The sequence below is a fragment of the Ictidomys tridecemlineatus genome, chromosome 6 (assembly GCF_052094955.1).
Source record: "Ictidomys tridecemlineatus isolate mIctTri1 chromosome 6, mIctTri1.hap1, whole genome shotgun sequence".
In the NCBI taxonomy this organism is placed as follows: domain Eukaryota; kingdom Metazoa; phylum Chordata; class Mammalia; order Rodentia; family Sciuridae; genus Ictidomys; species Ictidomys tridecemlineatus.
In genome coordinates this window covers 25006844-25024091 of record NC_135482.1, presented here as the reverse complement: position 1 = coordinate 25024091, position 17248 = coordinate 25006844, and the positions used below count along the sequence as shown (strand labels likewise).

The 17248-nt window shown below is 40.1% G+C and overlaps 1 protein-coding gene across 3 annotated transcripts in view; it reads left to right on the top strand.

The window, feature by feature from the left end:
• Positions 1 to 17248, top strand: part of Socs2 (suppressor of cytokine signaling 2) — a 66179-nt gene that overhangs the window by 45115 nt on the left and 3816 nt on the right. For 2 of the 3 annotated variants that reach the window (XM_078053008.1, XM_078053007.1), the window contains exons 3-4: positions 10513 to 10611; positions 16339 to 16534. In XM_078053008.1, coding sequence (XP_077909134.1) covers positions 10513 to 10611; positions 16339 to 16396 — 157 coding nt within the window. In that variant the 3' untranslated portion in view covers positions 16397 to 16534. Of the gene's footprint in view, positions 1 to 2361; positions 2805 to 10310; positions 10462 to 10512; positions 10612 to 16338; positions 16535 to 17248 lie in introns of those variants that run through there. The other variant, XM_078053009.1, reaches the window with a different exon arrangement.

The window sequence follows — 17248 nt, the reverse complement described above, 5'->3', positions numbered from 1 at the left end:
TGTGCAGCAAAGAAGAGTGTGTCTTCCCATTGGTGCTGTTTTCTTATAAGGAAAGCCCCAAATTGTAGCCAGTTTTGTCCTGACCTCACCATTGGCCAGCGTTGGCTCATATGCCAGTGCCCTTGTTGCAGGGGAGCAGAGGAAAGCTCATCTCACACTTTCTGCTGCTCTGAGAGGGAAGGCACAACCAGCCTACAGGAAGAAGAGGCAAGGGCAGTGAGCAGGCTGCCAAGCTGTCGGGCTCAGCCAATGCAGCACAGCCTAAGGTGCACACCCAGCTTCCCCTACTCCCTTAGCTGCCCAGGGGCCACTGAACTTGTGGTTCCTAAGGAAGATTTTGTTATTCCTGTTTTACAAATAAACTAGTAGTCCTAGAAAATACATAATGTGTCCAATACAACTAATAATTGCTTAGAAGAATGCCTGCCAAGTAGTAAAGCCTTTAACAAACAATAGTTACCAAATCTCCGTCTTAGGAGAGGTTTCAGGCATGATTAGTTTAGGTAGATTTTTTTTTTTTTTTTTAAGATCACTTTGGAGCTAAGGGGATCGCTCAGAGGTACAGCACTTGCCTAACACGTACAAGGTCCTGGTTTGATCCCCTGCACCACAAATAAAAAAGTTGCATGTGGTTTTAATGGGGCTAGGGAGTCCTAAGTAGCCCAGCCCTAAATTTAAAAAAGAAAATCATATTGAGTTCTTTAGAAAGGCTGACTTTGCTATTTAGAGTTTGAAATTCAACTGGGATATTTACTCTTGCATGGATAATCTATGGCATCAAGCATCAATTATGGTATCTCCAGGTGCATGTGTAAGATGCTGTTTAGGAAGTGGCACAGAGACATGGCACTACCCTACAAGCATTTGCTGTGTCTGAATGTGTCTCCCAAAATTCATGCGTTGAAACTTAATCATCAGTATGACAGGATTAAGAGATGCAGCTCAAAGGAGGTGATTAAGCCATGAAGGTGGAACTCTCATGAATAGGATTAGCAATTTCATAAAAAGGTTGCAGGGAAATAATATTTGAACCCTTTTTGTCCTTCTGTCCCCTCTGCCATGTGAGGATTCAGCGTTCACGGTTCCATCTTAGAAGCAAAGATCCAGCCTTCGTTAGACGTTAAACCTGCCAACACCTTCAAAACAACACCTTGACTTTTGGACTTCGCAGCCTCCAAAACTTTGAAAAATAAATTTCTATTATTATGCATTAGTCGGTCTCAGGTATTTTGTTATAGCAGCACAAATGGACTAAGGCAATTCTCAAGAGAGGTTTCTTGGTGGAAAAAAAAAATCTTGATTTATCAATTAAACATGGTGGCTACGGCTTCTTCCTGTTCTTTCTCAACTATAGTTCATGAGCTCCTTTTAGAATAAGCAGGTTGGAGCCCAGCCCTTCACGACTCCCCTGACATAATCTTTTTAAAGTATCTCAGCAGCAAGTGAAGACCCCACTTTCTCCATACCTTTGAGATCTCTTTCAAGATCCTTTGTCCTTTGCCTTTGCTCTGCCTGGTGATTTCCCAGGCTGAGTCATTCATGGACTTTCTGGCCGTCTCCTGGGGGAACCAAACAGTTTTAAGCATTCACAGTGACTCATGTATCCTCACCAGTTTTTTAATTCATTTATTTATTTTTGTTGATGTAATGTGCGCGCACATCCACGTGTGTGCCCTAAAAAGGAGTCTCTATGTCCTCGGTTACATAACACCAAACCTCCCCTTTCTGAGCACATGTCTTCACTTGCATTTTAGTTTTCTACTCCATACAACTGAAATAAAGATCTAACTGTTTAATCTTCAACCAACTCTCTGGTTTAGCGGAGAGTATCAAATTCAGGATTCAGTCATACAAAGCTTCAGAACTCCTCGAGAAGAAAAGAATGCTATTATCATTACTGTAAAAAGAAAACTCCGGTTCGCTTAGCACACTGGGTAGTTGCTCTGCGCCCTTCAAGTGTTCTAGCATCTGGGCCCTGCACCTGAAATCCCACGGAGAGGCTGACAGCTAGTGGCCAGACCTTATTTCATTGTTTTAAAGCATCCCTGGAAATACAGGGTGCTCCAAAACCAAGAGGGAAAAAAACCTAATGAAAGCAGCCATAGAAACAAGGGTGGACCCCAGAGTGAAGGGTCAGCACCCAGTTTTCAGCCTGTTCTGCCAAAGGCTTGGTTCTTCTCAGCTTGAGATCATTGCTTCAGGTTTCCTAGGGCATATTTGAAAAAAAAAAAAAAAAGCACATCTTTTTGCTTATCCTACAGCTGCCATTTTCTTTTAGCAATGTCCTCCTTGAAGCCTTCACCTGGTCTTTGCTAAATGTAGACCTAAATCCAACAGGATGTCGTTTTTTTTTTTTTGCAGAATATGCTAAGCCCTCGATCCGCAGCATGGCAGACCTTCCCAGCCGTGCCTTGTTGGCCTTCTTCCACCTGCACTGTACCCTCTTAGCAGACTTGAAGTCCCGCATACCTCACAGATCATGCAGTTACCAACCAGGCCCAGACGCTTCAACCATCAGAGCCTTCAAACATGCTGTTCCCCTCTCAGAATGTCTTTTCCACCTCATCTCCCTGGAGAACTCCTGTGTATGCTTCAAGACCCAAGTCAAGCCTCAAACCCCCTCCTAAAAGCACCAGAACTTTTGATCCACCCCTGTAACATGCGGGTGACTGTTACCACCCTCTCTTGACCTTAATGTCAGTCTCCCTTATATCTTGGTTTTTCTAAGAGGAAGGATGCTCACTGTTTTTTTGAGTCTCAGCACTTTATCTCATGAAAAGTGTCTACTACATGTCCGTTGATGGGTAAGAAGTCATTTTGAAATATTTTTATGTGTCTCATAAAATTATGTGGTAAAAGTAAAACAGGAAATACAGAAGTATATAAAGAAGAAACTGCTAAAAACTGTCTGCAAACTCACCAGAGTAGATCACTATTAAAAATTTAATTTTTAAGTTGGCTGTCGTGGTGTGGGCTCACAGTCCTGGTTACTTGAGGGGCCAGAGTGGGAAGATCACTTGGGCTCATGAGTTCAAGGCCAGCCTGAACAATGCAGGGAGACTCCATTTAAAAAACAGAAAAACTTAAAACATTTTTTTTCTTTCCAGGTATTTTTCTACATTTTAAAAAGAACAGCTTTGTTGATGTAACTTCTACGCCATATACATCACCCATTCAGTGGACAATTAATTCAATGATTTTGAGTGTCGTCATAAAGTCGTACAACCATCACCACAATTAATTTGAGAACATGTTCACCCACTCATATCTGATCGCAATCATCCTCTAATTCCCTCAACTTCACCCCTCCCATCATCCCAGCCACCACCACGTATCTATTTTCTGCCCTTTAGATTTGCTTATTCTGGAAAGTTCATAAGTGGAATCATACATCATGTAGCCTTTTGTGCCTGACTTCTTTCACTTTGGAAATACATTTCCAAGGTTCCTTCATGTTATAGGCAGTCTCCGTACTTGACTCCTATCTATGGCCAAATAATCTTCCATTGCGTGGAGATAACCCATTTTGTTTATCTGTTCATCACTTGATGGACATTGGGGTTGTTTCTACTTTTTGGTTACAGTAATCAATACTGCTATGAACATTTATGTGTAAGTTTTTGTTTAGATATATGTTTTTATTTCTTTTGAATATACATCTGGATGTAGGATTGATGGTCAAATGGTAATTCTGTTTGACCTTTTGAAGAACTTGCAGATTTTTTCCAAAGCAGCTGCATCATTTTATATTCCCACCAACAGTGCACCAACTTTCCATTCTACACATCACCACCCTTACTTAGGATCCTCCTGTCTTTTTTATTGTGACCATGCTAGTGGGCTTGAAGTGGTGTCTCACTGTGGTTTTGTCTTGCATTTCCTTAGTGGCTGATGATGTGGAGTATCTTCTTCAGTTTATTGACCATTTATATCTCTTCAATCTGATCTTAGGGGGGAAATATTTAGACTTTCTCTATTAAATCTACTGTTACCTGTGAGTTTTTATCAGACTGAAGAAGTTCTTTTTTGTCCCTTCTTTGTGGAGTATTTTTTTTTTTAAATGAAGGATTATTGGATTTTGTCAAATGCTCTTTCTGCATGTGTTGAGATAATCATGTGGGCTTTGTCCTTTTGTTCTATTAACATTGTATATTACGTTAATTTTTTTTAATGGTAAGCCAACCAGCATTCCTGGGGTAAATCTTACCTGGTCATAGTTTATAATTCTTTTTATATGTGGCTGGATCTGGTTTACTATTGTTTGTTGAGGATTCTGTATCTCTATTTATGAGGGACATTGGTTGGTCTGTACTTTTCTTTTGTCGTAACCTCCTTATCTTGTTGGGGTTTCAGTGTGGTACTCTCCTCATAGAATAAGTTAGGAAGCTCCTCTTTTTCTCTTTTTGCTTTTTTTAAAAGAGTTTTTTGAAGAATTGGTATTAATTCTTTAAGAATTGGCAGAATTCACCAGGGAAGCCACCTGGAGCTGGGCTGTGTGTGTGTGTGTGTGTGTGTTAAAATCCCCGGGTTGTTTTAAAAATGAAGGTTTTATTGTTGTTCAGTTATTCACAGAAGACCAGAAAACGCCTCCCAAAAGCTACGTGGAGAAATAACAGGGTCAGTCAGGAGATAAAAGGACCCGGACGGGGGGGGGGGGGGGGGGGACATGGGAGCTTTCTTGTGGTTTACCGAGGGAGGGATGGCCAGGCAGGGTAGGCAGGATTAGGACTGGCTAGTTTAAATGTTTTGAGGGCACATTTTTAACATTTGAGCATAAGTGTTGTCCACAAATTACCTGGTACCTGGCCCTGGGGTGATGAGGACATTAGAATAAAAACCCAAATGGAAGAATCCAACAGAGGAGGCCGGGAAGGTGTGGGCTCTGGTTTTTTTTTAGATTGCCTATGAAAGCTGTACTCAAAAGTTTCCTCTAGGAATTGGCCAGCCTGAGATTGCCCTTCCCAGGACCCACAAGGTCTCAAAGCATCAGAAATACAGAAAGCAAAAAGGCGTGACTGGTGGACGAATTCTCTTTGTTGTTGGTCTGTTCACATTTCTTCCTGAATCCATTTCTTCTGAGTCAGTTTCAGTAGTGGGTATCTTTGTAGGAATTTGTTCATTTCATCTCTCATTTGTTGGTAAACAGTCGCTCATACTATTTCCTTATAATCCTTTTTAGTTTTCTGAGGTCAGTAAGAATGACACTCTTTTCACTCCTAATTTTAGAAATATGACCTTTCTCTTTTTTCCCTCGGCCAGTCTTGCTAAGTGTTTGTCCCTGAGGTTGATCATTTCAAAGAATCAACTTCTGGTTTTGTTGATTTTCCTTATGTTTCGTTCTCTATTTCATTGATCTCCACTCTATTCTAATTTCCTTCTTCTAGCTCTGGATTTATATTGCTCTGCTTTCTCCAGTGTCTTAAGAAGGAAGGTAGGGTTATAGCTTTGCCACTTTTCTCATGTCTTTCTCCCTTTCTAATATAGGTGTTGACAGTTACCAGTTCCCCTGTAGGTGAAGTCTGAGTTGCATCTCTTAAATGTTGGTATATTGGGCTTTCCTTTTCATTCATCTCAAAGTATTTTTTAATTTTCCTTGTGATTTTTTTTTTCTTTGACTCATTTGCTGTTTAGAAATATGTTAATTTCCAACATATTCATGGACTTTCCAGAATTTTTATTCTGCTATAGAGGTTTAATTTTATTCCATTGTGGCTACAGAATGTGCTTGGCACGGTCTCAGTCCTTTTTTGAATTCATTTGAAACTAACACATCATCTATCCTAGAGCTTGTACCTTGTGTGCTTGAGAAGAATGTGTGTTCTGCAGTTGTTGACTGAAGCCTGTTGTAGATGTCTGTGGGGTCAGGTTGGCTGACAGTGTTGTTCAAGTCTTCTATTTCCTTGTTGGCCTTCTGCCTAGTTCTATTAATTATTGAAATAGGTATTGGAGCTATTAGTTTTGAAATGTCTAGTTCTTCGCTCAGTTTTGTTAGTTTTTGCTTTACGTGTTTTGGGTCCCTATTCTTAAGTGCACATATGTTTATAATTGTTATATCTTCCTGGTGGACTGACTTTGTTACCATTGTAAAATCTCCCTCTTTTCTCTAGTAACATTTGTAAAATATCTATTTTGTCTGATATTAGTATAGCCACTCTAGCTTTCTTAGGGTTGTTGCTTGTGTGGTATATCTTTTTCTATCCTTTTACTTTCAACCTATTAGTATCTTTGAGGCTAATATGTGTCTATAAGACAGCAAATAGTTGGACCTTATTTTTTTCTATCCTGTCTGATAATTTTTAACTTTTGGTTGTATTACTAAATTCATTCATATTTACTATTATTCTTGTTAGGTTGGATTTGTGTCTGCCATTTTTCTTTTTGTTTTTAACCATCTTATTTCTTCTTTGTTTTTCTATGTTCCTTTACTGCTTTCTTTTGCACTAAGTGGCTATTTTCTAGTGTAACATTTAAATTCCCTTATTGATTTCTCTGCACTGCATTTTTTTTTTAGTAATAAGTGGTTGCTCTGAGTCTTACCATATACATCTCAGTTTATAAGAACCGACTTCAGAGTTTTATTAATTTAATAATACCGAAGTATAAAAATTTTATTCCTACTTAATTCTATCCCCTCTTCCTCTTTTTGGTGCTGATTGTTATATATTATATGTGGTTATGGTAGAAATTCAACAATATATTGTTATAATTGTTACTTTCTATCATATTTTTTAAAATTAAAAACAGAATAATATGTAGTAATATCATATGAGAATACAGTTACAGAGTTTGTTACACTAACTTTATTCATTCTGGTTTTCTGTATTTATTCTATTATATTTTAATTACCTTGTGGTGTTATTTCCTTAATCTAATACAATTTTGCTCCCATCCACTTGCCTTGTTGCTGTTACCATTAAATATATCACATTTCTGTGTGTCAGACCCTACAGTGCAATTATATGCATATTTTAAAAATATTTTTGTTTTATTTGTTTTAATTAGTTATACATGATGTACAATACATTCTTTTTTTGTTTTTGTTTTTGTTTTTTTGTACCAGGGATTGAACTCAGGGGCATTAGACCACTAAGCCACATCTCCAGCCCTATTTTGTATTCTGTTTAGAGACAGGGTCTCACTGAGTTGCTTAGCACCTCACATTTGCTGAGGCTGGCTTTGAACTCTTGATCCTCCTGCCTCAGCCTCCTGAGCCCCTGGGTTTACAGGTGTGCACCACTGTGCCCAGCAGTAGAATGTATTTTGACACATCATACATAGATGGAATCTCAGTGTAGAATGTATTTTGACACATCATACATAAATCATACATTCATGTATGATGTGTCAAATTCTTCTGGTTGTACATGGTATAGAGTTGTACATTCTCATTCTTCTGATTGTACATGGTATAGAGTTATACAGGTCATGTAATCATTTGTGCACATAAGGTAATAATGTCCAATTCATTCTACTATCATACTCACCCCCATACCCCCTCCCCTAACTTCACTCCCCTCTGTTTAGTCAAAATACCTCTATTCCCCCCACCCAACCCTTATTGTGAATTAGCATCCACATATCAGAGAAAACATTTGGCCTTTGGTTCTTTGGGACAGGCCTATTTTGATTAGCATAATATTCTCCAGTTCCATCCATTTACCAGCAAATGCCATCATTTCATTTTTCTTTAAGGATGGATTATATTCCATTGTGTATAATACCACAGTTTTTTTTTTTTATCCATTCATCTTTTGAAGGGCACCTAGGTTGGTTTCATTGCTTAGCTATTGTGAATTGAGCTGCTATAAGCATTGCTGTGGCTGCGTCATTGTAGTATGCTGATCTTAAGTCCTTTGGGTATAAACCTAGGAGTGGGATGAATGTGTCAAATGGTGGTTCCATTCCGAGTTTTCATAGAAATCTCCATACTGCTTTCCAGAGTGGTTGCACCAGTTTTCAGTTCCACCAGCAATGTATTAATGTACCTTTCCCCCACATCCTCACCAACATTTATTGTTGCTTGTATTCTTTTAAAAAAATTTTTATAGTTGTAGATGGATAGCATACCTTTATTTTATTTGTTTATTTTTATGTGGTGCTGTGGATTGAACCCAGTGCCTCATGTTTACTAGGAAAGCACTCTGCCCCTGAGCTATAGCCCTAGCCCCTCATTGCTTGTATTCTTGATGACTGCTATTCTGACTGGAGTGAGATGGAATCTCAGTGTAGTTTTGATTATACATATTGTTTTCTATGGTTGTTTTTAAAATCAGTGAAGAGAAGAAAGAAAATAAATATGTATTTATACTCTTTTAATTAGCCATGCAATTACCTTTACTGGCACTGTGTGTGTGTGTGTGTGTGTGTGTGTGTGTGTGTGTGCTTGTAATAAAATTGTGTGTTCCTTTTCATACACAGAGGCTGACAGGGAGCGCAAGAGAGGGGGAGATGTTTGTTTTTCTTTGTTTTGGTGCTGGTTTTAGTCTTACCTCAGTGGCATCATCTGGTTTGCCCTGTTTCTTACCTTGTGTTCTTCATTTAGAAACTTGGCTAAGGGATCTTTCTAAGTCGTAATTTGAAGTCATTCTTTTTTTAATTGTCACATAGAGTTCTAGAGTCAGTTAACAGATATTTCGGGGGTTCAGGGGTTCAGAGACTATGTTCTTATGGAGCTTTACGACCACAGTATGGATGTAGCAATGTATCATTCCCATTTTGATGAATATGTAGGTTCCCCGCAAGGACAGAGCCCTTCAGGAGGAATTACTGAGTCAGAAGTCTTTTGACAAGTATCATGAAATTGCTTTCCAGGAAGTAGGAGCAGTTTCTATTCCCAGGAGGAGGATATGAGACTACTTGCTTGCTAATTTAGTAGATGGTAAATTTCAGTTTTAACTTGCATTTTATATATTACTAATGAGATTGCATATTTTTTCATTTATATTGGATAATTGCATTTTCTCTGCAGGTTGTTACATGTGTCCATTTTCTAATAAGGTCTATTGCCGGGTTTCTGTTCCGGCGACTAAAAGGCTCAGGGGTCACTCTAGTTAAACTGGGCTAACTGGGCTGGACGAAATAACCACACAAGAGACACAAATACCTTTTTCTTTGGGGTTGCTGTGACGGCTTCTCTGACCTTAAGGGTCCGCAGAAAGAGAGAGAGAGAGAGAGCACACACACATGTGCTGACCCCTTTTATTGAGGAGAAGCTATTCAAATGAGGCAAGGGGTCAGGTTTCAGGGGGCTGAGTCTGTCTTCATGATGTCCACTGTCAGCAGGTTGACTGACACCTGGGTAGGCCACACCCAAGGGCATAGTAAGAGGAGGGGACACACACAAGGCACTTCCATGGAAGATTCCATCCTAAACAGGGCAAGGGGTTATATTACAAAGGAACAGGTGAGCATAGCTTCACCCATGGGGCTGTAGCAAGACACACCCATTTCTGTGACTGAGCGCCTCAGCACCCAGCTGGGGAGTGTAACTCAGTCACCCATAAGGTTGGCCTCCCACAGTCTATTTTTATGTTTTCTTATTTGTTTGCAAGCAATATATTGTGTATATTTTTGTTGAAAATACCCTTTACTATTTGCTTTTTGCATCTATTTTTTTGTAGCTCTCTGATGGGCATTTTTTAAAGGTTTGATTTCATTTTAATTTTTTAAATATTTTTTGGTCATTAATAGACATTTATTTATTTATTTTTTATTCATTCATTCATTAATTCATTTATATATGGTGCTGAGAATCAAACCCAATGCCTCACACCTGCCAGGCAAGTGCACTACAGCTCAGCCCCAGCCCCAGCCCCTAAAAGTTTCAGTTTAATGAAATCAAAGCATTCATTCCCCGCCCCTCTTGTTGTTTCCTTTATTGCATTTGTGCTTTCCAAAATCAGGACAAGATATGTAATAATATATTGCCCTAGTTATTGGCTTCATTTCTAACATAAAACTTTTAAATGCATGTGAAAAAAAATTTATTGTAGGAAGTAATTTTTTTGTATGAATATAATTTTTCCCCAAAATTATATTTATGCAAATTTTAGAATAACTATTCCTTTATCTATCACATCTGATGCCACAGGGCTGTGTCTCCATTGATCCATGTGAGGCATTTCTCTTTATTTACAGTTTTTATCTTCATCACTGATTTCACTTGTATTTTATATACTCAATAGGCCCAGCTTTCCATATAGTCCTGGAATAATATGTATGAAGTGCATTGTTTGTTATATGTGTTCAAAATGTCATCTGTAGGTAAAATCCTACAGATTATTCTGTTTCCTACTGCTCTGTTTTTCTAGGTGCTATAGTGTGGGCCTTAAATGTCCTCCAAAGGCTCATGTGTTGAAGGCTTGGTCTCCAGATGTGACATTATTGGGAGGTGGTGGAACCTTTAACAAGTGGCGCCAGGTGGAAGGAAGTTAAGTTGCTGGGGGGGGGGGCGGTGGTGCCCTTGAAAAGAATGTTGGAACCCTAGCCCCTTCCTCTCTCTTTGCTTCCCAGATGCCATGAGGAGAACATGAACTCCCACCATGTTGTACGACAGTGCTACGGGCTCAAAGCCACAGGGACTCGCAACCCTGGACTGACATCTCTGAAACGGTGAGCCAACCTGAAATTCACCCCTTTTAAATTGACTGTCTCAAGTATTTTGTTTCACTGATGACATAACGCCTGGGGGTGTGTCTCTTTTGTTTGTCTTTTCAGATAATGCCTCTTTGGTTTAACAGTCGTCACTATTTTATTTCCGTGGTTACCTTTATTATTTCTTTCCCTTATACTTTTCCCTGGGCTGACTCATTCCCCACCCCTCCAAGTTCTCAAAATTAAGAGTTCAGCTTATTCTTTTTCAACTTCTTGTTTTATCACAAATGTATTTAAAACTATAAACTCTCTTTTTTGGGGTATTACCTTGTGAATCATATTTCTTTTATATAGGATGTTCAGTGTTGCTCAATTTTAAGCATGATTTTAATGTTTCTTGTAATTTCTGCTTCAACCCTAGGGGTTACTTTAGTAGAGTATATTTTGTCTTTCAGACATAAAGATTAAGTATCCTCTTTTTTATGGATTTCTAATTTTATCAGAACAATATTGGTAAGATGTTAGCTTTTTGTAATTTATGAAGTTTTATATTTGTGATTAATTTTTATAAGTGTTCTATATTTGCTTGGAAATAATATATGTTTAATTTTATTCCTTTTTTTCCCAAATGATCCATACATTTATTGCTTTTTTTTTCTTTTTTATTTTTTTTGGTTTATCAGTCTCTGAAAAGAATGTGTGAAATATCCAACATTGTATGTACCTTGTGCTTCTTCCCATAGCTCTGCCAGCTGTTGCTTTATTAAGTGGAGAGATGTTTATAATTATTATGGTTTATTAAACTTTGTCCCCTTTCTAATGCATAATGTCCCTTTTTATCCTTTGTTTTTTTTTGGTCTTATATTCTACTTTGTCTGACCATAAGAGTTTCTGAGTCATTTATTTTCCTTTATATTTTGTTTATTTTGTAACATGCTTCTTTATTTATGTCTCTTTTTAAAAGTATTTTCAAATAATCTTTGTATGACAAACCTTCTGAGTCCTTTTTATTGTTTATTTCACATGTCCATACAAAGATAGTTTAGCTGGATATAAATTTCAACATAACTGCATTTAGGTGTTTTTTCCCCTTAATTTTGTGTGGCATTCTATGAGAACTTTCAAGCTGAAAATATTTTCTGAATTCTGGTAATTCTCTGACATCCCTTTAAACATATTCTGCCCTCTGTGTGTTCTTTTTTTTTTTCCTTTTTCCGGTACTCCTATTGTATAGTGTTGACCATTTTATGTCTATCCTCCTGATTTCTTAAATTTCTTTTATATTCTCATCGTTTTATTGCTTCTGGGTGTAATACAGCTGCATTCATCAAACTCAATCTCCCAGCTCAGCAATATATTCTTCACGCCTATTTCTTGGGTTGGTCATCTCAGTTATTGGGTTGTTATTTTTTAAGCTCTAAGAATTTTTTTGTAACCAGGTTTTCCACTTGGTTCTTCCTTACTCTTGGTTCTTAGGTCATTTTGCTAATATTGTCTCTCATTTGTTTGAAGATTTTGTTCTTATCCAGCATTTGTTAGTCTTGTCTACATGAGTCTTATTGTTGTTCTTTTTGTTGGATTTCTTTTATAGTGGTATTCTTCCGGTATGTCATCTCTTTCCTGTATCGTTGGGCATCTATTCCTCTGGGAACATTAGTTTCCATCGTTGGCAATGTGTACCTGGGAGTGGTGAGGTCTTGGGTTGTGGTGGGGTTGGGTCCTGGGAGTGGGCGGGGCTCTCTTGGCTCCTTCTCCCAGGTTGCTAATAGAAACAGGTTTTTAATCTCTCCTCAACAGGGGAATTTTTTTTTATCCTCTTCTATTAGTACGTAACTATGTATTTTTTGATCAGAAACCTTCTATTCTAGCTGGACACACAGAAGTGACTTCCTGGGCTCACTTGAAAAGACAAGTAAATCAATCTTCGTGTGAGCTCCCAAGAGCATTTATCGAAGGGGGGGCTGGTCCTGGAGTTTGAAATCAAAACCTCAGGTGATAAAGCGGGCAACGATTGGAGGAGGGATTCTTAGAAAAGCGATTTCCTTCACCTTAGGAGAGAATAACTGATGTTGAGAAAAACAGCAGAATTTCATGTGTGGTTCTGACAATAGCTACAACCCCTGGGCGGGCATCTTGTATTCGTTAACTTATAACAAAATACCTAAGAGAAAATCAGTTTATAAAGAGAAAAAGGTTACTTTGGCTTACAGTTTTGGAGGTTCCAGTCCATAGTTATTGGCCATTTTGCTTTTGGTCCTAAAGTAAGGCAGCACAGCAAGCTGGGAGCATGTGGTGGAGCAAAACTGTTTGCCCATGGCCAGGAAGAAAAAGAAAGGAAGAAGAGGACGGGCCTGGGTCCTATAGACCCCTTCTGGGGCATACCCTCTCTAGTGACTTAGCTCATTCCCACTAGGCCCCACCTCTTAAAAATTCTACCAGATCCCAATAGCACGACCACAGGAACCAAACTTTCAACACACTCACATTTTGGGGATCCAAGCTACAGCATATCCTAGTGTCCTTAGCCTCAGTGTTTTCATCTGGCAAAGGGGGCCCTGACACTGACCTCAGACTATAGTTGTTAGAAACCACGAGATAACGTGTAAGGAGAGTTTCAAGCTCCATGCCCAGTCCTTAATTGATGTTTAATAAAGTTCAGTTTTGGCAAATCCTCAATCATTTTCTTTTTCACTGGAAAGTTAGAAGCATGGGGCAAGAAAATGAGTGCCGGCCAGTTCCAGTGAGTGTGAACGCCTTTACCTTTCATTTACTATTTTTTTTCCCTGCTTCTATTCCAGCTGTGTTTCAATTATTGCAAGTTAGGAACACCCAATCTGCAATCCCTTAGGTACAAGGGAATCTGAAATTCAAGGAATCCTTTCCCACTGTTCCCGAGTACTTGAGTCCAAGCCTTCTTCCTTCTTGAATGTTCTCCTTTTGTCAAGTGCCCTGGTCCTAGAATGCAGAGAAGAGGAGGGAAGTGAGGTGCGCGTTGTATGCAAACCTTCACAGCTTCTATTCTAGGTGTTCTGTGGTGACTTTTCATTATCTGTTTTTTTCCTCTCATTCTTCTACTCTTCTCCGACAAAACAGCTGCTATTGTCAGCTTTTCTCAGTCCTACTCTTGTGAACATTGGGGACCATTCTGTTGTCAAAATCTGTGCAGCTGGCTCCCGGCTAGTATTTTGTAATCTATTCTGAAAAGTTTTATAGCCCCTGGTTTTTCAAGCCAGCTGTGTTTCCCATGTTAGAGATAATTGTGGGCGATGGTCAAGGCTTGGCCCAGCCCTGCACTCCCTCTTTCCTTGTGTCTTTGAAAGGCACAGAGAATTCAGATTCCTAAGGTTGATAGAATCTGACCATTTAGTGCTTTTCTGCTCGGTGTGACGATTGTCCTCGTGTCTACCTCATTTGTGAGCACCGATTTGTCCTTGAAATCTGTGTGATTTATTATTCTGATATGTGCGGGTGTTTTCTAAGTTGTCTTCTATTTTTATTTCTTTGCAAATGACCCTTAAGGAGTTCCAGACTTTTGACTGGGCACCAGACTTTAAATCTCAAGGACCAATAAAAAAGGAAAAAAAAAAAGGGGGAGGTCGGGGAAAACATTGTATTTTGCCATGTGTATAAGAGGAGGACAAATGCCATCTTCTGTCATAATCATTTCATTAAAGGTTATTTTAACATCAAAACTTGAAATAAAAGAAAGTCCCTTCAGTTGGTTGCACTTAAGAGAAACTGGCTACATGGTTCCTATTTCTTTCTTGGCTGGGGACTAGTAAAAACTTTCAAAACAACACTTGGGGAGCTGGTGATGTGGCTCAGTGGTAGAATGCTTGCCTCCCATGTGAAAGGGCCAGGGTTCAATCCCCCAACACTGCAAAAGAAAAAAGATATTTGGGAAAGACCCCCTTAAGGGGTTCCATCCACTCTTTTTATTTTTAATGTTTAGTTTTTTAGTTGTAGCTGGACACAATACCTTTATTTTACTTATTTATTTTTATGTGGTGCTGAGGGTCGAACCCAGGGCCTCGCATGTGCTAGGCGAACACTCTACCGCTGAGCCACAGCCCCCGCCCCATCCACCCTCTTTCAACAGTTTGCTCTGAGCCCTTTCCGTTTCTCTTGATTCTGCCAAGGTTGCTCCTACCTGGCGCCTTCCCCTCTCACTCCAGCAACATTTAGAGACCTTTCTCCAGGCAAGGCTTCACGGCCACCCGGGAGAGCCTCTGACCATCAATTCTTAGCCTGGGTGTCAGAGGAGCTGTTGATAGAGAAGCCCCGCAGAGGCAGCAGCTGTTAGCTCTGAGAAAACACAGCCGCTGTGCACCGTTGTTCCAGAGTTATCTCATCATTCACTGTGCACAAAGGTGGCTTCCAGAGTTCTCCTTCATCCTTGTCCTTCTCCTCACCCACGCTGTGGGGACCCAATGCCTTTAATCTTGGTGCCATTACTCAAAGCCTTGGCCATTTGTCTTGCTTCTCTCCAGGGCTTTCTGCAAAGCGTGCGTCAGGCTCTGGAGTGTGGTCCAATGTCAAACAAAATGCAGTTCCTCTGCGGAGCCAGGATTTCTGTCCTTTTGGTTTTGATAATATTTCTTCCTTCATTCCGGCCAGAACCTCGGGGAAAACTGTGAAGAAGATGAAGTGTCTGGTGCGCTTGGACTGTCCTCTCTGTACCTTTGATTCTATTCCCACGTACCCTTCTGGAGGGCTGGTGGCTTTATACTGTCACTCTCTCTTTCCCCGGATTGCCAAGCAATCCAATAAAACCGCTCACACTAGGGGTTAGGGATCCTTGCACACAATGAAGTAAGTGGAAAGGGAGCCTAGCTTTGGAGTCCAGAGGATTTAAACCCAGTCGTGGCTCCGCTGGCTTCTTGGGGGACTTAGGCAATACTTATCCTTTCTGAGACTCTTGTTTCTTCATCAGCAAAATGAGAATAAGAATGATAAGTCTGACCTCACAGGCGAGAAGTAAAAATTAGATGAGATCTCCAAAGTGCTTTATAATCCCAAAGGGTTCTGATGATCTGTTTGTCCGTTTCAGGGGTTGTAATTAGTAGAAACTTACCCGAGCTAGCTTAAAAATTTAGATTTGACCGATCAAGTCAAGATAGGCAAGATCCAGAGGGCAAAAATCCGAGTTCTTTGTCCCCACATACAGCAGATCTTACTTGAGTTAGAGTGTCTGGTTCTTGTTTTAGCCTTGTAGGCCACAAAATGAAGTTAAGCTCTCCTGGCCTTCCTTGCATCTATGTTGAACTGCCTGACCGAGAGCTGGCAAATGGATGGTAGAAGACAGTGATACATGTCTTTCCCAGGTCTGGTTACAAAATGTCCCAAGTGACCTTTCATGTTCCTTCTTCCCCTCACCCCTCTCCTGGCTGGGATGCTGCCAGGGACATCTTGAAACCACAAAGATGGTGGAGACAGATAGAAGGAGCCTGGATCCCTGAGTCACCACTTGGAGAGAGGTCAATGGGGAGCTGTCCAGCCAAGCACATTACTTTGAACTTGGAGCGAGCAAGAAATAAGCTTGTTTTGAGTGAAACCACTGAGGTTTGGGGTTGTTTCTTCTAGTGGGTAGTCAGTCAATCTCCCTAGACCATGTCTCAAGTCTGCTGCTCTCTGGCCCCTGTAGCATTGATCTCTCCTGTAATATACCACTTTCTCTGGCTTTTATACATCTTAGCAGAAAAGGGCCACCAGCAATAGCAACCAACTGACCTCTCCATTTAACAGATCAGCTTCATTACACTACGAATACTTAGTTTCAAATCCTTTGAGAAGCCTGAGCTAAGACCAGCTGGCACTGGCTGTCAATCCCTGAACCAATCAACATGGGGTTGTCCATGAGGATAAAAAGGAGGGGCGATTCCCCAAAAAAGCGGTGCTTTTCATCACCAGCCACGGCAAAGATCTAAATTCAAAATTCAAGGTAAGGTTTCTGCTGAGTATGTATTGCTTTTGCATCATAGAGTTGGACCATCATAAGTCAGACACTGTCTTTATGGGGAGAGGGGGACATACTTCTCTTCTTATATACCCCCAAATAATGAATCTCTAAGGATGGCTTTTCTCTTATCAGGGGCTGGGTGGGTTTTCCCAACTGCCCTCATGTGGTTTTAATGCAGCATTATTACTCTTTAGTGTTGTGAGGCACAGAGTTAGGTGCTACATACCCCGGCCTGTGGGCCACACCAACATGGGGGCCACCACCTTCATTTCTGCAGTAGACAAGGGATAAGAAGCGTTATCTCATCCATTGGTGCTTGGAATACGATGCAAAGAAGTCCACAGAGTGACCTTGGGATGGTGCTGCTCTATATGTAGACAAAGATAGGAGTCTGATCTCCCTAAGGCATCTTGCTTGGAGTGTGCTTTCCCCTCTGCCTGGAATAGTGCTTTTCCTTCTCCAGTAAATGATTCCAGCTCACATGAGGACTCTGCTCAAGTGCACCTTTAGAAGTGGCCCACCCACACTTGAGATTAGACCTTTTGTCCTTTGTGCTCCATTATGACACCTAAATATGATCCGGGTTTTTTTTTAGTAACATTTTTCCCCTTCAGTTGTACAAATCAAAACGTGTTGACACTGGTTATGGTATAGACATGGATGAGTGCCCAAGGGTTCCTTCCCTTTCCCTTTGCT